The 23,898-nt window shown below is 39.5% G+C and overlaps 1 protein-coding gene across 3 annotated transcripts in view; it reads right to left on the reverse strand.

Annotated features, from left to right (window-relative positions):
• The window catches only part of SETD2 (SET domain containing 2, histone lysine methyltransferase), a 127,065-nt gene that overhangs the window by 90,625 nt on the left and 12,542 nt on the right, over window positions 1-23,898 (reverse strand). For all 3 annotated transcript variants that reach the window (XR_006298327.1, XM_043587268.1, XM_043587269.1), the window contains exons 2-3: window positions 6,279-6,294; window positions 44-4,407 (exon numbers count right to left, since the gene is read on the reverse strand). Coding sequence is in view for 2 of the 3 variants with exons in the window: in XM_043587268.1 (XP_043443203.1) it covers window positions 44-4,407; window positions 6,279-6,294 (4,380 nt within the window). In the remaining variant the exon portion in view is untranslated. The remainder of the gene's footprint in view (window positions 1-43; window positions 4,408-6,278; window positions 6,295-23,898) is intronic.

Consider the following 23,898-nt stretch of genomic DNA (forward strand, 5'->3'; position numbering starts at 1 on the left):
AAAAGACATTAAAATTTGTTGGACAAGTATTAATTAAGCTTACCTTTCTGTTAAATAAACATTTTCTTCAATCAGATCAAAGTAACAGGGCATCTTCCCTTGCTTGGCACATTCTTTCCATCGCTGTGGGTCCCTGAAATCCTCCATGACACAGGAAGGCCCAACCAGTGCTGAGCCTGGGGGCACTGCCGTTTCTCCCTGCTCTACTGCCACTCGAACTTTCTTTCTGTCCTGAAGTTCACCATCGCTTTCAGAATCACTCTCCAATTCCGGTCTCCTTTTTTTAGGAGGTCCTCTATCTTTCATATCATTTTTTTCTAAGTTTTTTGAAAGATCTTTCTTTTCATTCACAGCTAAAGAGTCCTTAATGGAATTGCTGCTTATTTCAGGTGCCTGCACGGACCCCTTGTCCTTCTGAAAGGATACAAAAAATTTACTGGACTGGCTTGAAAAGTGAGACCCTGCACATTGATCCCAACTGTCCTCCTCTTCACGGTCATCTGTTAAGGAATCTGGTACCTGCCCCTGAATTCGATCATACACAACCCCTGCTCCAGGAGGTCTACCTGCTGATCTTGGATCCCAGTAGCCGTTACCTTGCCAGTAATTACGTGTCCCACCATAATGTTCTGCACTTTGCTGATACTTGTGTCCACCACAGGCTCCATAGCTGCTGTCAGGTTGCTGATATGTGGTAGTAGGCTTTTCTTGTTGAGAGAATTCCCACCCTAGGTTCCTGAGCTCTTCTGATGAGCGGAAGCCATCCACTCGGGAGATCTCACAAGAGGAAGAAAAACTCAACTCTGTTTTTCCCAGTCTACTATCTGGCCTGTTAGGGAAAATGGTTTGTTGCCGAGACTTATTCGGGATGTCTTCAAAATCGTCAGAAGAATAAACTGGCAGCTCTTCTTGCTGCCTAGAGGCTATTTTGGCTTTTGCTGTTTCCTCAGAATTTGGATGACCTAGAAAGTCAGATTTCACATCTGTATGACTTGTACTATCAACCCCGTCACTCTGAGGATGAACAATTTCAGACAGGTGGTTATCTATCTGTTTTCTGCTGGGGTGTGTAAAAGAAATTTCCGGATTCTTCTCTGTTCCTTTATGATGGAAGAACTTCTCAGTCTGAGAACAGGGTTTACTTGCTACACTGTCAAATTTTTCCTCATATGAATGTCTCCTCGACTCCAATCTCTCATCTTCCCAGTGGTCAGAATAGTGTCTGTAACTTTGACTACTCCGAGAAGAACACGGACTGGTTTCTTCCGTGGGCAAAGTAGAATTCTTTGGGACTACCACAACAGACTGAAGACGGTTTCTTGGAAAACTGCTATCATCAGAATCTGTATCTTCAGAGTCACTTTCATCACTTGAGCTTTCAGAAGAACCAGAATAATCTTCATGGGCAGTGGATACGATCTCTGAGGCGTGACCACTACTGTCACATTTTAAGGTATATGTTATGCCATCATTGTCCTCCATGGTTAAATTCAAGTCACAAGAAGAAAATACAACTTCTGAGTCATCAGAAGTATGAGCATGTCCTCTTCCTCCTTCTTCATCTAAAGAGATTTCTGACCTTCCTCTTCTCTCAAGCACTATGGAATTCCCTTCTTCTTGAGCCTCTTGCACACATTTCCCAGAGAGCCCATTATTATGCCTGTTTTCCCAAGAGGCAAATCCCCTTCCTGAATCAGGAAGGCCGCTACCTACTTCTATGATGGTTTCTTTCTCTGCATGCTTTACAAACTCTGTGCTTTTACTCTTCAGCACAGCATCCAAAACTGGAGATGCGTTCTCACCACATTGTAAGAGAGTTAAACTGTCCACTTTTACTCCTGGTGGCAGACTCTGAAGAGATGAAGCAACGCCTGAACTCTCTATCAGTTGATATATGTCATCAAAATGATTAACAGAAGCTGAACTGGTGCTACCAACGCTCTGCTTATATTCTTCACGTGCAAATTTTGAGTGCTGATCTGTCAGATTTCTATTATCGCATATAACTGTTTTTGATTTCAAATGCACATTCATAAAGCTATTTGAAGAAATCTTCATAACCGAAGGCTCAATCTTTTCAGCTTCAGAATGACGCAAAGAAGGGTTGTTGTCATTTGAAGTACAGTATAGATCTGAATCTTTGGTTTTACAACAAGAAACTGCCATATCGACTGGTTCTTTAATTACAGTTTTGGAATAATCTATAGTCGTAACTGGCAAAGACATGAGTTTATCTTGGTGTGGCGACACTGTAGGTTCTGTTTCTCTAAATGGGCTTCCTGACTTACTACGCAGCATGCATGTATTGTCTGAGTCTTTCTCTTTACATCTATTAATATTCTGAAATCCATTTGATGAAAGCATGCATGCTTTGACCAAAGGGGATACCTCTGATCCAGTCACACTATCATCAGAAGACATCAAAACAGTGTCAGTTTTAGAAGTGCAAAATGTTGCCAAATCAGATTCTGCCCCAGGAGATCCATTTATATTTAATTCTATGGGACAATAACTTCTTAACTGATCATTCTTCACTTTAGATAAAGAGTCTAATTCCTTAATACTATCATGGCTATCATGTCCTATAAATTCAGATTTAAAAATAAGGGATTCATCTAGCTTTTTAAAAGTAGGTGAATCATTTAATCGATTTGATGGTGATGGAGACCCAGTCTTTTCTCTTTCAGGAATTTTACTAATCATTCTTAATTCACTACCTTTTGAACAAGGAGCCTGTAAATTAAAAGAATGAGATGATCTGATTTCCTCATTTAATTCTGTACAACAGAAAGAATTCTTAAATTTATCGGACTTGGATACAGACTTTGAAAGGGCAGATTTGTAACGAGAAGCACTGTTATCATGCTTGGAATAGGATGAGCCCCGTCGGAATCCCAGTTCATTAGGGGGAGAACAACATCTTTTCATTGCTTCATTTTCTGAAGTCCTTTTGGATTCTCTTTCTACTTTTGAAGAATACTTTCCTCTTTTCTCCATCTCTAAGTAAGAGGACTCAGTTTTGCAGTCCCGATCAGATTTAGAATAGGATGATGATGTCCTTAGGTCTCTGTAAGAGAAGGAATGGGATGAGGTGCGCCTTGAGTAGGTCTTCTTATACTCCTCTTCTGAGTCAGAACTCTCCCGAGCTCTGTTATCTGTATATGGCCGAGAATAGCGAGCCCTCTCTCGGTAAGGGGAACTCCGATGGTAGCGACGATCAGAGTCATAATAATGGGATCGTTCCGACCGGGAATAGGATAAACTAGTTCTAGAGCCTCTGTCAGATCTTGAACGAGATCTGCTCCGCCTTCGCTCTCTCTCTGATCTACATCGAGAAGATATATACCGAGTATCTCTTTCAAGTTTTGAGTAGCTAAAATATTTATCATCTCTCTCTGTTTTAGATCGTGAAGATTTCCCTAAATCCTCACTTTTTAAAGGTGCTAAGCTCTTTTTTGAATCTCTTTCCTTTTCAATGCTTGCTGAAAATTTTAAATCGTGTGATCTTTGACTTGAGGAAGTCCGTACAGAATCTTCATCAGATTCTGAAGCAAGAAAGGTGCCTTCGGATTGTGAGGATTTCTTCTTAGAACCTGTTTTTTTAGAGCCCAGATTACTCTTAGAACTATCTGGAATTTCTTCTTCCTTCCCAATATGGGAATCTTCTTTTTGTGAGGGAGTATCTGCTTGCTCATTCAAATTCTGAGTTATGTGTTCTTCTGAACTATTAGATACAGCGTCCTGCTTAGTGTCCACGTCTGAAGATTCTGGTACAGTCGTAACTGGTGGTTCCTTCAGTGTTCTAACTGCTACATCTACCGGTGCTGTCATCAGAACTGGGACTGGTGTGTGTGGCAAGGCCACTGGCTCTGTTACTGGTGCTGGTGAGGGTGTCGTGGCCTGGGGAGGTGGAGGTGGTGGAGGTGGAGAAGAGGGTGGTGAATCTACAGTTGTTGATTCTGCTATGACTGCTGGTAATGGTACTACTGGAGGAGGTGGAGACACCACTGCTGTGGCTGTAGTCAGCAGTGGCCTGGACGTCACATGAAGCAGGTGTTTCTTAAAATGAATTTTGCCCAATTCTACCCTTGATTTTGGTGGGGAAGATTCTTCTGTAGTAGATAAGGTATCTCCAACGTCCATTTTAATTTTAGGAGTCAAGTCTACTTGAAGAGGTCCAGCTGGGGAGTTTGGAGTATCATTTTGCTTTTCATTGCCAAGTGCAGTCAGAAACCTATTCTGCAAAGTTTTCTTTGTAAGGCTGAAGCTGAAAGACACCTTTTGTCGTCCCTGTTCCTCCAAATTAACTTTTGTCTTGGTACCTTTAGGTAAAAATCGACTAGAAGCAACACCTTTGAACATTGGTCCTTTGAAGAAACCTGTTTTCTGCACATTTTCAATCTTTGCCTGTAAGTGAACAAAACAAGCAGTTACTACAACAATAAAGTTACTTTCAAATGGCTAGCATTACAGTTTAAAATGTCAGGAAAATGAAAAATCCTCTTTAAGGACAGTATGAATTTCACTAAGCTAGATAAAACTTCATTATAGAAAATTTGAAACATACACAAAAGTATAGAGAATAGTATAATAAACCCTTAAGTACCCACCCCAAGTTTCAACAATTACCCATACTTTCCTATTTTTGTCTCTTACATAAAGAATTTATCTGTTTTGGGGCACCTGGGTGGCTCAGTCGGTTAAGGGGCCGACTTCAGCTCAGATCATGATCTCGCAGTCCATGAGTTCGAGCCCCGCGTCGGGCTCTGTGCTGACAGCTCAGAGCCTGGAGCCTGTTTCAGATTCTGTCTCCCTCTCTCTCTGACCCTCCCCCGCCGTTCATGCTCTGTCTCTGTCTCAAAAATAAATAATTGTTTAAAAAAAATATATATATATATATATAAACATATATATATATAAATATATATATATATAAAAGAACGTATCTGTTTTTATAACTTTTTTTTCCAGGCAGACTTTTTAACGAGAAAAAAAAAAAATCCAACATGTACTTCAATATAGAACACAAAATGACATGTAGATAGAGAGCAATAATTAACATCTCAGTGTGGAAAATAGTTTGTTCCTGTGTTCTGAGAAGAAACATCAGAAGCCATTATAGTGGTGTTCTGGCATCACACAGAATCACTTAGGTGCTTCATAAAATACAGATCTGCAACACAACTAGATCTAAGGCAACAAAGTATGTTTTGTTTGGGTTTGTTTTTGGAAAACAAGCACATGAGACAATTCTGATGGACTTTACAGATCTGAAAAACCACTGGTCTAGAGCAGTCTCCTATCTCGTTTTATAGATGAGGTAAGCAAATGAGGCCCAGAACTTTCTGCTTTACTATAAATTACTCTGCCCTGGCACAGTACCACTGTCTCTGCCCGGGCCTCACACACTTAGGCCATGCTGATTTATAGTCCAACCCTACTCTAGGAGCAACAACTACAAAGTATATACCTAAGAAAATTTTTCCTTCCATCATTTGCCAAACCACCAAAGGAAATGGTAGGCTTTAGAAGTTAAAGGCAAAACCTAGGTGGTAGAGAGAACATCAGAAAAATCTATAAGAAACAAACTCAAGTCTAAATTAAAGATGGTACACTGGTCATCCGCAATATTTTTTTAATGGATGTTCTTTAATCAACTCTGGTTAAGAGAATAGTTTTCTCCTTCAATATGGTAAAATCTGCCATCAGTTTTCAACATTATACACTAATCAAGTGAGAAAAAAAATGTTCTCTCATGCATTATCATAAAGCAATTGTCTTCAAATATTTTTTAAGAAACAGAATGCACTTGTCAAATGAAATCTTACATGGTAGCTCAATATATAAAAACAGGTAAATGCTGTCTCCAGAGCTCCCAGCTTCCTCTACCTTGCCTAAAGCTTTTGAAGCTCCATTTTAAAAACCATTTCCTTGAGATATACAACATTCCTCCTTGGAATGGAGTTACTACAGATTCAAAAATTCAGCAAAAACTATTTCTTCATTTCACATTGAAAATGATAGCTAGAGGCACCTGGCTCTAGCCAGATCGGCGGAGGCACCTGGCTCTCAGTCAGTCAGTGGAGCATGCAACAACACTTGGTCTTGGGATTGTTGAGTTCGAGCCTCAAGCTGGGGGTAGATAGTACTTAAATATAAAATCTTAAAAACCAAACAAAACAAAAAACATAGCTAAATTTTGAGTTTTTAATCCAATAATCATAGTTAAATAGTTAACTAGAATAGTTAAATAGAATAACTAGTTAAATTATACTTACCTCATTTTCTTCTTCTCTATTGCCATCCAGCCAAGAGAGCATGCAAAAGAATAAAAAGAAATCATAAATACTAAAAACAATTGAAATCAAAGTTTTTTATTATTAAAACCTAGGATACCGACAACCTATAGGTTTTTGACATGAGCTGTTCATTCCTTCAAAGTTTCAATTACATTTAGTACAGCAAATATTTATTGAAGATAATACCAGCACTGTGAAATAAAAGGTGAACACAGTCCCTGCCCTTAAAAAGCTTAATGTCCTGTAAAACAAAATACAATTTTGTTACAAAGTAATTCCAACATAATGGAATAAATACAAAGAAATACGCGCAGTGTAACAGCAAAGGGAGAAAATGCAGTTTAATAACTGTTTAGTAGAAGAATAGGAAAGCAAAAAAATCCTTCCTAAAAGAGGAGTAGTTCCTGAAGATACATTTGTAGGGAGATCCCAGGCAGAGGAAGATTCCCCACAAAGGCAAAGAGATTAAAACGCAGAACAACATGTGCAAGAAAACTATAAACAGTTCAGCATTACCGGAGTATAAAGTGTAAGGCAGAAAGTAGCCAATATAGGGGACAGTAGCCAAGTCCACAGACAGGTTTCTCATGAGGAGAAACACAGTTCATTTTATGGATTAGGGGTTCTCAATCCTTTGTGGTGTCCATTCAGCAGTCCCTTTGCTGAACACAAGGTATACGCTCTGCTCCACATCACAGCATGTGGCTCTCCGAGCTCACAGTTATGTTCTAAAAAAGGTAACCACACTGTGTCCTGAGACTGAGGAATCAAAAGCCAAAAGTCTGGTGTACACCAGTGCGCCAAGGCATCCTGGGGAAAAGGAAGCTACAAAAGGGCTTTGGATGATGACAGCCAGATTAGGATTTTAAGCAGACCACTCTGCAGGCTACATGGCAAGACTGGAGTATAATCATCTGTTTGAAATGTCCCTTAAAAGAAATGTACAAAAACCTGGTCTCCAAATGTAGGCTTCACTCCATCATAATTCAGTCCATTCACCAGTGTCTACATAGCCATACAAAAACCAAGTAATGAAGAGGGGGAAAGGATGGCAATACAAGGATGAGATTGGAAGTGAGGTCAAGGTTAAACACTTTTTTCCTATTCCAAAACTACTAAACACTTCACAGATGCAATCTGAGAACAACTATATTTCATTAATTCTGTGAGGTACATTTTCCCCACATATACCACCTCTGCATCATACTATCAATAACATCATAGTTTGATTGGCTGAATGTTTTCCTTTCCTAGTGGTTCATAAAATAGTTGTGTCTTACAATCCATGACCTACTAGATTTGATTTAAATTAGTATCATGTGGAATTTTTTCAAGAACATAAAAGGTACCTGGACATGTCAGAGCATTTGGAAGGTCATTCCTATTTATACTCCCCTTTTCAGTGGATATTCAGAGAACTGCTTGACACAGATGGCAAGACATTTCCCAGAACTTGATAATAAGATGTTTGTAATAAAAAGAATATAAGCATGTACAAAAAATACGGGTGGAAATATAAATTTCCTTTTAATTTTCTCATGGCAAAAGCATTTCAAGAGAGAAAATTCAAATTACAAAACAAGCAAAAGGAAGAGTCCACAATCCAATATCCAGAGACTGCTGTTAACACCTTAGTCTACCGAGCCCTCTAATGCTTCTTTTGTGTACATGGTTGTTGGTGGGGGCGGGGGCGGGGGTGGTGGTGGTGGTGGTACTTAAACACAGATCTTTCTTTTTAAGTATAGCAATCATACCATACAAGCCATTCTGTATCTTGCTTCTCTCCCTCATCACAAATAGAGCAGGTGAGCAAACAAGGTGTTTAGATCACAAAAAGTATGGAATCACTACAACAGATTGAAGGGAATGATCTTGAAAGAAGGGGACACAGGGGCACCTGGGTGGCTCAGTCGGTTAAGTGTCCCACTCTTGGTTTTGGTTTGGGTCATGATCTCATGGTTTCATGGGTTCAAGCCCCATAACAGGCTCTGTGCTAGCAGCACAGAGCCTGCTTGGGATTCATTCATTCATTCATTCTCTCTCTTTCCCCTCCCCCCCACTGCCCCTCCCCCCCACTGCCCCTCCCCCACTCACTCTGTTTCTCCCAAAATGAAAAAAAAAAAAAGAGGGGCACCTGGGTGGCTCAGTCGGTTGAGCTTCCGACTTCAGCTCAGGTCATTATCTCATGGTTTATTGGTTCAGGCCCCGCGTCGGGCTCTGTGCTGACAGCTCAGAGCCTGGAGCTTGCTTCGGATTCTCTATCTCACTCTCTCTCTGCTCCTCCCCAACTCACACTCTCTCTCTCTCTCTCAAAAATAAATAAAGATTAAAAAAAAATTTTTTTTAAGAAAGAAAGAAATACAGATAAGTGAAGACACAGTTAAGTTTCAAAATAAAGTAAGCATTTCTCTCTCACATCCTCAGCTGAAAGTTGAGAGAAGAAACAGGGCAAAATACTTAAACAAAAGTGTAAGAAACGAAAATGGAAGTGGACTATATTACTAATTTATATAAGAGCTTATCAGCACACTTATTCTACTTGGCTGGCAGCATTAAACTATTTAGAAACAACCAGAAGAAACAACTGGTGAGTTACTCCAGGAAGCTGGATGGGACAAGAGAGGTAGAAAGCAAGCAAGATGAGAGAACTGAGGGCATTCCCAAGAATACTGAAATGACTGACCTAGTAATCCATAGATAACAGAGAAGAGAGAAATCTGGAAGAAGCTGATAAACTGAAGGAACAGGGTAAGGGCAAGATGCTTGAAGCTTCAAAGAGTAAATGTGCTGGAAACCAGAAAGTGAGGTAAAAGGGTGAGGTGAAAGAACTGGAAATTCTGGTCAGAGTAACAGAGTTAGGGTACATTTCCAATAATGACAATAGCTCGCTGTGGTCATGGAAGCAGACTGCCACTGCAATAAGAGGACAAGACCTTTTTGAAGAAGTGAAATTGTGAGGCCACAATTAATAGCAAGAATCAGTCACAAACGTTTAGTAACAAGGAAACTTGTTTTGGTAAATAACATAACATCATGTCAAGGGAAGGCTGATGGAACAAAGGTATACAGAGTCCCCAGGATCTCTGACATGAAAAATAATGAGGCATGCGCAAACAGGCATTTAACTCTTTAGCATAAGATTGTGCTGGAACGGCCTTACTTCTTCTTTTGAAAAGCTACTACAGAAGAAAAATCAGGAATATTGAAGCAAGCTGTCAAAAATGTACAGGACAAATATTTGCAGCTTGCTGAGGAACTGTTTCAAGAATGTTGATTAATCTGGGTCAACATGGTGACAAATCTCAATGAGGTCACAGGGCACATGTGGAAAAGGAATTAAGAGATTTCATCACAGCAGTTCGAAGATCCAAAGAAATGACATGATTATTAAAATCAACCCACTAACTACCCAATCTCTCTGGCTAGGACACAAAAACTGAAGCCTCCAAAGGGAAGCCTGGTATGAGAGAGACTTGACCATATCAAGAATATTCATAAATATAAACAAGTTGGATAGCAAGGGAGTCTATTCTGGATACCAGGTCATACAAGAAATAGTTACAGTTAAACAAGTATTTTTATTTAAAAAAAAAAATTTTTTTTTAATGTTTATTTATTTTTGAGACAGAGGGAGACACAGAATCGGAAGCAGGCTCCAGGCTCTGAGCTGTCAGCACAGAGCCCAAGCAGGGCTCGAACTCACGGACCGTGAGATCATGACCTGAGCAGGAGTCGGACGCTTAACCGACTGAGCCACCTAGGCGCCCCTTAAACAAGTATTTTTAGTTACACTGGGGAAAAGACCACTTACAAGACCACAGTGATTTATTTATAAAATATCAGAAAACTTAAAGATAAAATAGTCCTATTTTGCACAATTCCAAAAGTTGGACCTGTGACCAACAGAAGGACAGAATGACAGATCTTAGCTCATTTTAAGTATGAACATTTTAAATTCATTTTATTTGAAAAATACACATACCCACAAGAGAAATTCATAATACAACAAGATATAAAACTAAAATTAGATATCTCTCTCCGGTGGCAACTATTGTTAAGTTTTGTATATCCTTCCAGAAATTGTGTGCATATGTGAGCATATGTATCTCTTTTTAAGGAGAAAACACACAAAAGGAAACATACCTTTCTATACCTTGTTTTTGTTCATTTAAAGCCTTAGGTATTATATATCAACATACAACAGACATAGCTTCATTTTTAGTTCTACCATCATAATAGCTTTTTCATGTTTGTAAGTCATTGGTGTTTCCTTTTAGCTGGGAAGTGCTTTTTCAGGTCTTTGGCCAATCAGGTGAGTTGCTGGTCTTTCTTACTGATTTATAAAAATCAGATGTGATACGTCTGCAACTAGAATGTGTCACTGTACAGAGCACTTAAGTTTCCTCCTCATCAGAAATGTTTACGAAGAATCTGGATAAGAACTTACCTCAAATGAGACAGAATTCCTGCCCCAGATGAAAAGCTAAAAGTGTGATCCTAGAAGGTCTCATTCCAGGCCTTCAGTTCACTGAATTTCCTGAACTACAAATCAGAAGCAGCACTTATTACTTTATGTGGATTTTAATAACACTTTAAAGATCCACTCCTATCTCATCTTTAAAGACTTCCTACTAAAAACTCATATAATCCTGGGACGCCTGAGTGGCTCAGCCTTTGAGCACTGACTTGATTTTGGCGCAGGTCATGATCCCAGGGTTGTGGGATCAAGCCCCGCCCCACATCCACGTTCAGAGTGGAACCTACTTAAGATTATTTCCCTCTCTTTCCCTTTCCCTCTCCCCGACTAGTGCTAGCTCGTTCTTTCTCTCTCTCTCTGAAAAAATTAACAAAAAATAAAAATCAGATACTCCTCAAATGCTCAGTGTTTCTCACATTTGAGGGACACATGGGCCTTTTTTAAGAAGACAAAAAACTGTCAGATATCTAAGGCTAGATCTCAACTTAAGAACACTGACCTAAGAAAATATATTAAAATATTAAATAATACTCTTTTAATATTAAAATTCATATATTATAATTTATTTTACTTGAAGGTTACCACTGGAAAGTGGCAGTTTTCAGGAAAAATAAATTTCAAAATTTAAAACTGATCAAAATAATGTTTAACGTTTGTAGTTAGCAAACAGAATTGTATCCATGTTAATTTCTCAAAATTGATAATTGTACAGTGATTATATTAAGGGAATTCCTTTGTTTTTGGCAAGTACACACTGAAGGATATGGGGGTAAAAGGCATCATGACTATAACCATCAAACATTTCAGAAAAAAAAAAAGCAACGTATGTGTGTAGAAAGAATGATAAATGATAAAATGTTCACAATGGGGTGAAGGGTATATAGGAAATCTCTGTATTGTTTTTGGCCATTCTGTAAGTTTGACATTATTTCAAAACTAAAAATTATTTTTTCAACTTAAGATAATCAAATATGAAAAACTTTTAAATACCCTCACAAAATCTACACCCCATAAGAATTTTTTATGAAAAACACTGTATGGACTCTTCAAGATCCTAGAGCCTCAGCTAGAGAAACACTACCTCAAATGTTCCAAATTCATATTCTGGAAAGCAGCGATGAGGATAAGCTACATCAAAACTAGACCCTATACTAGACTGAAATTGCAGACTCAGGGTAGTGTGAAGAACTAAAAACTTAAGAGATAAGAGAAGTGTTGATAACAAAAGGAAGGAAGCCACCAATGACAAACTGAAGACCATTTCCCAACACTGCTTGTAACACAACCCCACCCAGAGGTATACTCAAGTAGTACTCTGAGCTCTCTGGAAGAAAGGTAGCTTGCCGTATACACCCAGGACCAAGGAAGGGTCACAGCGCTTCTCAAGTACTAAAGTCACTATCTCCACCGTTAGGGAAGACCTGGAATTTCATAGCTTCAGCCACTCTCCTCCCCCCTCCATTTGTTTCCATTTCAGGTTGCTAAATCTGTGACCCGCTCCCTAACAAGTACAAACAAAAACATCTGTCATGGAAAAAGAAGTCTGAATGCACTGAAGTCGGGCAGGTTTTGACATTTACACAGTTTAGGCACTTGCAGTGTCATACATTTAAGACTTTAAATGCCTCAGATATTCAATGATATGGAAAAGTAATACACCGGAGAGAAAGTCTTCATAAGTAAAATTTTTATTACAAAAGATCATATCTACCTAGCTCACAGCCACAGCCTCACCTATGGTCACACACATTTGCAAACCTCTTCTCAACAAACTGAGTAATCCTTCTGTAGGCCAAGGTTTTCGTACCATGAGCTAGCGAGGCTTAAGGCAAATGTGGAGACTACATCACAACATGTCTTTTAACAGCACACAACCACACTGATGGATTGCCCAACGACTTATTTTAGAAAGGCAACACTTAACTACAAGTATCAGTACTCTTATCAATCACAAGACTATTTGTTCAACAATTATTTAAGGATCTATCCTTCTGAAGGCAGTGTTAACTCTGTTAGGGCAAGATATCAAGTTCATACACAGTTCCTACCCAGATTTTCATCCTTTACTTGAAGTAATATGGCACAGAGGTATACCAAATAACTATAATACAAGGTAATAATAATTTCCATAAATGAGAAGGCTAATGGGGGGGGGCTTTCTCTTTAATTTTCCTTTTTCAGCTCAACCTCATCTCGATTTCCTGATTGTCCTTCATGAAAGCATACCTTCTTCAGCATTTATTACTTTGCTTATTAGGATGGCAATGTAACACAGCAAAAAAGATCAAACTTTGATAATTCCTAGGTCGGAACCCTATCCCTACCATTCACTAACTCTATGACTTGTGCCACTCAATTCCCTTCCTTACTCTCCTAGGTACCTGTTTCACACATCCCCCTACCCCAAATCTCCATCACTACCATGACCCTGACCACTCTCAATTGAAGATCCCATCACTTAACTCTATGCCCCATCCTCTTGCCTTCTCAAAGATGTATTTCCTATTTCCTTTCCTCTATCGTCTGTATCTTTTTCTTCACTCTCATTAGTCAAATAGCTTTAAAGATACCTTACCTTAAAAAAAAAAAAAAAAAAGGCAGGAGGGTGAATTGTCATTAGGGACCAACATCCTAAAAGACAAGGGTCAGGGGCGCCTGGGTGGCGCAGTCGGTTAAGCGTCCGACTTCAGCCAGGTCACGATCTCGCGGTCCGTGAGTTCGAGCCCCGCGTCGGGCTCTGGGCTGATGGCTCAGAGCCTGGAGCCTGTTTCTGATTCTGTGTCTCCCTCTCTCTCTGCCCCTCCCCCGTTCATGCTCTGTCTCTCTCTGTCCCAAAAATAAATAAAAACGTTGAAAAAAAAAATTAAAAAAAAAAAAAAAGACAAGGGTCAATTTTTTTTTTTTTCAGGGAACCCATTCTCCTGTTTTCCTCCTACCCTCACTGGCTACTCCCTCCCTAATCCCTATTTGTTGGCTCTTCCTATTCTACCAGATGTCTTCAAGTTGGAGTACCCAAAATTTTGACTGGCCTTCCTTCTTCTCTTCTCCATCTACTCTTTTCCCTCCTACCTCATCCCATATAGATTCATGGCTTTCAGTATCATCTGTAGATTGGTGACCCGCCCCCCATCTCCAAACCCAACCACTCTCTGCACTTATTTACCCAAGTGCTCACTGAACATCTCTACTTGGATCTCTCAAAAGTATCTCAAATGTAACATGGTCAAAATGGAGCTAATGACAATTATTCTACACATGTACCAATCATAATGATTAATATATACACACACATTATAAATTTACACACACAACAACCAGATGATCTTTCAAAAGCTTAAATCAGATCCTAGCATATACCTGCTTACGCTCTTTCTGACCTTACCTCTTTTCACAATCCTTCCTCATTCCCTAGGTTCTAGCCACATAAGCCCTCTTTCTGCACCTCAAACATTCCAAACTAATTTCTGGTCTTTTCACCTGAAGGTGCCTTCTTAGAATACTATTCTTCCTAGATTTTCGACAGACTGCTTCTTCTCAATAAGATGACAGCTCAAATGTTATCCCCATCACTCTATCATATTTTATTCCTAACATTTATCAAGGTGAGATTTTTTTTCTTTGTAGAGTCTGTTTCCTTCCACTAGAATACAAGCTCCTTTGGGACAGGAGCTTGGTTTTATCTTGCTGACAGCTAAGTGCCAAAAACACTACTCGGAACATAGGAAGCACTCAATAAATATCTGACAACATCATTCCCACTTTCCTATCCAGCTAAGCTTTCTTTACACTACTCCTCAGAAGGAATTTCAATAGGTAAGATGGTCTCCCCCAAATTCATAGAGATCAGTCTTGACTTCAAGAAATTTTCCCATACTGCTCTTCATTCTACCATCTTCCTCCCTCTCTCCCAGCCTCCACACCCTTATATCACCCCTCAAACGCATCTTTTTAAAATTTTTTTTTAACGTTTATTTATTTTTAGGGGCGCCTGGGTGGCGCAGTCAGTTAAGCGTCCGACTTCAGCCAGGTCACGATCTCGCGGTCCGTGAGTTCGAGCCCCGCGTCAGGCTCTGGGCTGATAGCTGGGAGCCTGGAGCCTGTTTCCGATTCTGTGTCTCCCTCTCTCTCTGCCCCTCCCCCATTCATGCTCTGTCTCTCTCTCTGTCCCAAAAATAAATAAACGTTGAAAAAAAAAAATTAACGTTTATTTATTTTTGAGACAGAGAGAGACAGAGCATGAGTGGGGGAGGGGCAGAGAGAGAGGGAGACACAGAATCGGAAACAGGCTCCAGGCTCTGAGCCGTCAGCACAGAGCTCGACGCAGGGCTCGAACTCATGGACCATGAGATCACGACCTGAGCCGAAGTCGGACGCTTAACCGACTGAGCCACCCAGGTACTCCACCCCCCCCCCACCCCCCCCCCCGCCAAACCCATCTTATTCATCCTCTCAGCCACTTTGGTCTCACCTTCATTCACTTGCCAATTATCAAGTATGTACTCAGTACTGTATGCCCTTTTCCTACCCCTTTCCTTACCACTCCAGACACTACCACTAAACTCAACCGCTACACCATGTACTTTGCAGAGTGACAATCACATACAACCTTGACTTCCATTTACTGTTTCTGCCATCCCAACTAGGGTTTAAGTTACAAAGAGACAAAGGCTACTCTTGTCCTTAGTGTGTAATCCCCCCCCTCGGTTTACCATCCCTAGCATAAATTCTCATTACTTTTTGAATCAAAGAAATTCCTTAACAAGAGTACCATGTTTTAACTTTCTCATCTCAAGCAATTCTCAAAGGAAAAGAGGGAAACACCTAAAAAGTGACCCTAGAAAAAAATAAGCCATACAGGCCATAAATTAATTCATAACATTTGCCCTACTCTCTCATCCGAAAAACAGGACCCAAGAGGACAAGTGAATTAAAACATTGATGAGAGGGGTGCCTGGGTGGCTCAGTCGGTTAAGTGTCCGACTTCGGCTCAGGTCATGATCCTGCGGTTTGTGAGTTCGAGCCCCTCATCGGGCTCTGTGCTGACAGCTTGGAGCCTGGAGCCTGCTTCGGATTCTGTGTCTCCCTCTCTCTCTGCCCCTCCCCCATTTGTGCTCTGTCTCTCAAAAAGGAATAAACGTAAAAAAAAAAAAAATTAAAACACTGATAAATGTGTGACTTATGTAAATAATAAAACCATGAATACCACACTGCTTTTCACGAAAGGCGTAGAAACTTTAAGCAAAGCCCTTTGGGATGAATATGCTAGCCTGAATTAGTGCCAATGGACCTGACAAACAGAAGCACTATTTCTCACTCATTTTAAGTCCTCATCTTCAACTATCATAGTATCTGAAGCATACAGAGAGCTCCAGATAGAGGCTCATGTATACAGATTAAATCTAGAAAAAAAAATTAATGAAATGTTATTCAAGTTACAGGCAAGAAGATTCTCACAGGAAATAATTTGATCAAAACAGAGAGATAGATATAGATCAAAACTGCATCTCTCTCCCCCAATATCATACCCATCAACTATTCTTATACCCCAAAAGCTTAAACTTTAATACAGAATGCCTACAGGGGCGCCTGGGTGGCTCAGTCGGTTAAGCATCTGACTCTTGATTTCAGATCAAGTCATGATCTCGTGGTTTGTGGGTTCGAGCCCTGCATCGGGCTCTTCTCTGTCAGTATAGAGCCTGCTTGGGATTCTTTCTTTTTTTCTTTCTCTCTCTCTCTCTCTCTCTGCCTCTCCCTGCTCATGCTCACTCTCTAATTCAATAAACTGTAAAAAATAGAGAACCTACATATTATGGTGATTAAAGCTAATAACTTATTTTCTTTAAACAAGCAATCACTTTGTAAACAAACACAGCTGATCTTTAGAGTTCCATAGTCACTGAGGGAAGGTAAGAATATCATCCCAAATGTTAACAATTGTATATTTACCTGAAATGTTTCTAAATTTGTCTTCCAAATTAGTTTGCAGGAGCACCTGCATTAAGTGAATTATGTTTTCTTCAAGCAATCTTTTTCCAAAACCCATAAACTGGGGTGTATGGTGATTTTGAACATTTTAAGGCCTGTTACATTCAAATGAGTTTCACAGGGCACATGGATGGCTCAGCCAGTTAGGTGGCTGACTCTTAATTTCGGCTCAGGTCGTGATCTCACATTTCATGGGACTGAGCCCCACGCAGAGGTCTGCACTCACTGTGCAGAGCTTGCTTGGGATTCTCCCTGCCCCCAACCCTCCACCCCCCCCCCCACCTCCTGCCCCTCATTGCACTTGCATTCCCTCTCCCTCTCTCTCAAAATAAGTAAATATACATTTTTTTAAAATAAATAAAAACAAATGGATTTCACTACCTTTATTCACTATTTGGGGTTAAATCTCAAATTACCTGTTTTATTTTCCTCACTGAGCAAATGTGGGAGGGGATACCCAGTACCAAACAATCTTTAAAACACAGAAATGCATAAATGCTGAAATTCAATTTTAGTACCAGGCAATGAACCACAACAGAAAGAGTGGAGGATAAGTTCTTAGTGAGCTGGTCACATTACACTATTGTCTTACAGCCCCATTAGACCACCATCACCACTACAAGCAGCTAACAATGTTTCCTACTTTGGGGGTAGTAGGTTTAATGCTTTACATACATCTAGCTTATCTTGTCCTCAAAACTATGAAGGGGGTACTACTTGTATTCTCATTTTGCAAATGGAGAAACCTAACATCATAGCTAGCAAAGTGACAGACAAGTATCCAGGCTTTTTTCACTGCAGAGCCCTTGCTCTTTAACAAATATTTATTAGCTATTACCCAGAACTGGGAGCAAAGGGCAAAAAGTTTCAGAGAAATATATTTTGACTCAGTGTACTAGTAATTTATCTACCTAGCAACAGAAGGGGCTGTATCGTGAAACAGAGTAACAGTCCTGATGGTCATGTGTCTATTACAACTCCTAAACTGGATGCAAGAAATCATTCGGGTTTTTTTCCCCCATCTCAACTTCAGACTAGGTTCTTCTATGAAGAGCTACTATACTGAAAGGTGTGTCATACCAAGAGTCTGAGGGAGATGGCTAACTATAGACAGACCTGTAGGATATAAACTAGTTAATGTTTAAAAAGCTGTACCTATCCTGTATTTTAGCAGGTGACTACTTAATGCCAGTCTTCCAGTCCTACTCTTGCTTAACCACATTAAACAGAAACAGGAAAATAGATGGTGGTCAGTTCCTTCATGTGGTTATAGATGCTGATGCAAATTGGCTCTTTAAAATCCACTTTCAAAATTGAAACAATGAAAGTAAAACATGTGATGTGATTAAATCTACACATGAGACAAAAGAGGTTTCTCTTTTTATACACAAATAATTCAGGATCTTTCTCTTTCATAAATCTGCTTTCTTTTGTGTTAATATTAAAAATGCTTCTAAAAATAATTTCATTTTTTCATGTTTCACATGTTTGTTATAAATCTAAAAAAAAAAAATCTACATGGGCTGCATTTAATTTTGGTAACACAATGAATACAGCAACTCAGAAAGTTCCTAGAATAAATTACCACCAGACCAAAACCAAAACACACCAAAAAGGTATAAAGGTCAGTTTTCTTCAGGAACACCACCTTAAACATAATAGCCACCATTTATTTTCTGACTGTTGTGAAGTTTAAGTATTTTCCCCAAAATAGCAAATTAGTGCTTGAGGTGTAAAAGAGAAAGGTTTCAAGTCAGCTAACACAAGTAGAAGTATGGCAAAGATACCCATGCCTAAAAACAAAAACAAACCCTGAAATTCTTACAAGGCAAAGCTGATGATAATGTAAGATCATTGTGAATTAAATGCACTTAAAAAAAAAAAAAAAAGCACCACCCCTCACACTTTCATGCATGGAAAATGAAGGTTAAAATAAAATGCAAAGGTTATCCATGTGATAGCAAAAGACTGGAAATAGCCTAAATGTTCATCAAAAGAGTGTTTGAGTAACTCTGCCACATCCATTCAATGAAGCAGTACACAACATTAAAAGCAATGATGAAGAGCTCTGTATACTCTTCTGGTATGATCTCCAGAATACATTGTTAAGTGAACAGCAAGACACAAAACAGCAAGTTTTGTGTGCTTCTATGTTCAAAATGGAAGACTCAACCAAAATTAAACATAATTATTACATGTTAAAGGACATGGTAAAAAAAAATAAGAATGAAAGCTATGCCTCTTTGAACATTCTTTTATTGGGTTAACTTTGGAATCATGTAAAATGATGCATTTTTTAATGAGAAAATAAAAAAATAATTTCTAGAAATTCAAACTATTAAAACTATACCAAATTGGTGACTGGCACAAACATGAAGAAAAGTTGAACTATTTTGACTAAAAATACCTTCCTGGAATATATCCTGAAGGTAAAAAAAAAAAAATCATAAAGAAATCTTACACTGTTAGTAGTCTGTTATAATACTGGTATTACCACTGAAACTGTCACATAAAAATGGATAAAGCAAATAAGCCATTCCATTAATGTCATTAGGAACTAAGATTTTCAACATAAAAGTGGCATGTTTTAAAATAAAAACTTTAGGACACCTGGATGGCTCAATCAATTAAGGGGTAGACTCTTGGGTCTCCGCTCAGGTCATGATCTCATGGTTCAGGAGTTTGAGCCACGTGTTGAGCTCTGCACTGACAGCGCAGAGCCTACTTGGGATTGTGTCTCTCCCTCTCTCTGCCCGTCCCAGCTCTCTCTTTGAATAAAAAAAAAACTTAAGTAAAAAAAGCTGAAAGAGTACTACTCTATTTACTTCAAAGAGAGGATCAAGGAGAACATCAATTTCCTCCATACGTAGGGTCACCTGGCCAGCTCAGTAGGTGGACATGCAACCCTTGATCTCAGGGTTGTGAGTTCGAGCTCCATGTTGGGTGTGGAGATTACTTAAAAATAGAATCTTAAAAAAAATAAATAAAATCCTCCATATAGTGCCTGGCACATAGTTAATACGCAAAATAAATGGGCATTGTTAGCAATTTGGATACATATTTGTAAGATTCTTTAACAACAGCATTTACTCATAATGCATAAAAATATAAATCACTATGATGTACACCTGAAATTAATAAAATACTGATGTCAATTACAGTTCAGTTAAAAAAAAATAGTTTCGGGGCACCTGGATGGCTCAGTTGGTTAAGCGTCCGGCTCTTGATTTCAGCTCAGGTCATGATCTCATAGTTCGTGAGTTCGGGCACTGTACTGGGTTCTGTGTGGACAGTGCAGAGCCTGCTTGGGATTCTCATTCTCTCTGCCCCGCCTCCCCTACCCCACTTGCTATCTCTCTCAAAATAAAAATAAACTTAAATAGTCTTGGGGCGCCTAGGTAGCTCAGTCAGTTAAGCAGCCTACTTCAGCTAGGGTCACGATCTCTCAGTTCATGAGTTCGAGACCCGCATCAGGCTCTGTGCTAACAGCTCGGAGCCTGGAGCCTACTTGGGATTCTGTGTGTGTGTGTGTGTGTGTGTGTGTGTGTGTGTGTGTGTGTGTGCGCGCGCGCGTGTGTGTGACTTGTCTGTCTCTCCCCCACTCACACTCTTTGTCTCTCAAAAATAAACATCAAGAAAAAAAAATTTTTTTAATAGTCTTGGGGTACTTGGGTGGCTCAGTCAAGCTTCCAGTTCTTAATTTCAGCTCAGGTCATGATCTCTCTCGGTTCACAGGATTGAGCCCCAGGTCAGGCTCCACACAGATAGCATGGGTTCTGCTCCAGATTCTCTCTCTCCCTCTCTCTCTGCCCCTACCACCCCACTTGTTTGCATGCTCTTGCTCTCAAAATAAACTTAAAAAAAAAAATAGTCTCCACTTTTAGAAAATAAGCATAAATAGCAAAGACCTTCCTCATTTTTATATCCCCAGGTCTTGTCACTAAAAAGGTGCATAGTAAATAATTTTAAACAAATGAATAGAGACACAGAAGTAGGAGGTGAAAGGTAGAGAGAGATTGAGGAGAATGGTAAAAATACAGAGTAGCTACAGAAGTTGAAAAGTTACACTTAACTGTAGTCTTTAGGCCAGTGCCATCTGGCTAAGTTTGTTACATATCTACAAGTACAGAAATTGAGACCAGAGTTTGGAAACTTTTATAGCAATTTGACCTTGACCAGTGATCAGTTGGCTTATACTTTTTTAAGCTTTTTATTTTGAAATAATTACAGATTGACAGGAAGTTACAAAAATAGTACAAAGAGTCTCTGTACACTTCACCCAGCCCCCTCCAATGGTGACATCTTACGTAGCTGGGGTCCAACATCAAAACCAGGAAATTTACATTGGTACATTACTGTTCACCAGATTAGACCTTATTCAGTTTTCACCATTCTTTTTAACCTGCATTCATATTCATTTTTGTGTGCAAGTAGCTCTATGCAAAACTATTCATGTAACCACCACCACAATGAAGATACAAAACTGTTCAACCAGTGGCGTTGGATTCTTAATTTTTCACTTCATTTTTCTAGGACTTCATTTTTATTGTATGTTTTTAAGGTATACCAATCCATGATAAACTACAGGGAGTTTGAGAAACACTAGATGATGTGCAAATTGGCTTTATCCTATTTAGAACCCCTTATTTCCTAATAATTGATAACTGGACTTACTCTCCTGTTAGGTAATAGAAAATCCAAAACTGAAGCATATACAAAAAGTCCCCATTTTTTATATGTTAGGGTTTTACTGCTATCTAACAAAGTTCAGATATTCTTCATTCCTACAGACCAAGGTAAACAAAAGCCAGGATTTTACTTTAAAAAAGAATGTGTGAGGAACAGATATCAGGACCTTTATAAAAAAAAAAAAAAAGGGGCGCCTGGGTGGCGCAGTCGGTTGAGTGTCCGACTTCAGCCAGGTCACGATCTCGCGGTCCGGGAGTTCGAGCCCCGCATCAGGCTCTGGGCTGATGGCTCAGAGCCTGGAGCCTGTTTCTGATTCTGTGTCTCCCTCTCTCTGCCCCTCCCCTGTTCATGCTCTGTCTCTCTCTGTCCCAAAAATAAATAAACGTTGGAAAAAAAAAAAAGAAATTTAAAAAAAAAAAAAAGACCTCTACACACACTTCACGATGCTTGTCCAAAATTTCCTTTTGGGGCATCTGGGTGGCTCAGTCAGTTGATATTGGCTCAGGTCATGATCTCACAGTTCGTGGGTTCAAGCCCCACATAAGGCTCCACACTATCAGTTTGGGGATTCTCTCTCCCTCTCTCTCTGCCCTTCCCCCTAGCAAACTCTGCACATGCTTTCAAAATAAATAAACTTAAAAAAAAAAAACATCGGAGCACCCGGGTGGCTCAGTGCCAACTTCGGCACAAGTCATAATCTCACAGTTCGTGAGTTCGAGCCCCACATGGGGCTCTCTGCTTGTCAGCGCAGAGCCCCCTTCAGAACTTCTGTCACCCTCTCTGCTGCACTCTCTCTCTCAAAAATAAATATTTTAAAAAATATATCAAAAATCTTCTTTTTGGATTTCTTTTTTACCTTCCCAGATTCCTGAAAACATACTAGAATCATTTCTTACCTGGAGCTTTGAGAAATGTTTCAATATGTTTAGACCATCTGTCCTCTATTAAGATACTTTCAGCTCCCGGCCCACACTTTCTACACTCTTGTGACAGTAAACTACATTGCTCCTCTGACACAAATAGCATGTGCTAGAGGAAGACTGAAAAGCTGGAAAGGTAGGAGGGAACTTGTTTCTTCCTACTGGGCACAGTTCCCACATGTATTGATCCACGAATACACTTCTCCCGGGCGCTGATTGCAGTTTCTACCTTTCTTCCATAATCCCAGACCAGCCTGACTGCAACTCCTCAGACACCAGCATGTCCAATACCCCCGTCCTCAGAGATCTCAGCTCCAAGGGGCCCTACTCCAAGCTTCTGGGTTCTGAGAACCACACCCTTTTTCCCTTTTTCCTCTCAGCGCTAAGATGGGTAGTTACTTCCTGCCTTTCTATCACTACTACCTTCAGAGTCCCCTTTTCATTTTCTCAGTTCTCCAAAAACCCTTTTGACCAATTCCTTACATTAAATTCTATATTCTGACTGATATAGAGAAAAACAACGTGAAAGTTTAAAGCTTCTTCTTAAAAGTTTATAATAATTTAGAATTTTTTTTTAATTTTTTTTTTTAACATTTATTTATTTTTGAGACAGAGAGAGAGCATGAACAGGGGAGGGGCAGAAAGAGAGGGAGACACAGAATCTGAAACAGGCTCCAGGCTCTGAGCGGTCAGCACAGAGCCCGACGCGGGGCTCGAACTCACGGACCGTGAGATCATGACCTAAGCCGAAGTCGGACGCTTAACCGACCGAGCCACCCAGGCGCCCCTAATTTAGAATTATTCTAATATCACTGTGATATTCATCACTAATGCCAAGTTGGGGTACAATGAGCTTCTTTCCAAGACACTCTAAAAAAGCATAAAACTAGGAGGGGCCATGCTTTCCTGAAAATTTAACCTATCTTAAAACTTTACATAAGCAGTCTTGGAAATGATTTTCTTCATCAGTGTTCTAGAGCAAGTATAGGCAAATTTTCTATTAAGAGCCAGAAAGTAAATATTTCAGGCTTTACAGGCCATGCAGTCTCTGTCACAACTATTCAACTCTTGTGTGAAAGCAGCCATATACAATAACTGAATGAGTGTGGCTGTGCTCCAATAACTCTATTTACTGACATAAAAACTCCAATGTCATATCATTTTACATGTCACAAGATACTATTCTTTCAGTTTTTTTAACCACTTAAAAGATATAATTATTATTAATTCATAGTCTGTGCTAACACAGGCAAGGCTGGACTTGGCCCACTGGCTAGTTTGCCAACCCCTATTCTAGACCACACCTCTTACAAAATCAAAGTATGATATTTGTTGATGAGCTCAAAAGCAATTTAGTTTAAACCTAGGCTTAAACTAGAACTAATCTGAAACTCCATGGAGAGAAAACAATGTTACTTACCCTCTTCAAACTTTCTTTTGATGAAAACAAAAGATTAGAAAATTTACTAAGAAATTTCATCAAAGTATGATCTAGGCTCAATTTAAGCATTCACCAACCTTTTATATC

This window comes from Prionailurus bengalensis, chromosome A2 (genome assembly GCF_016509475.1).
Source record: "Prionailurus bengalensis isolate Pbe53 chromosome A2, Fcat_Pben_1.1_paternal_pri, whole genome shotgun sequence".
In the NCBI taxonomy this organism is placed as follows: Eukaryota; Metazoa; Chordata; class Mammalia; order Carnivora; family Felidae; genus Prionailurus; species Prionailurus bengalensis.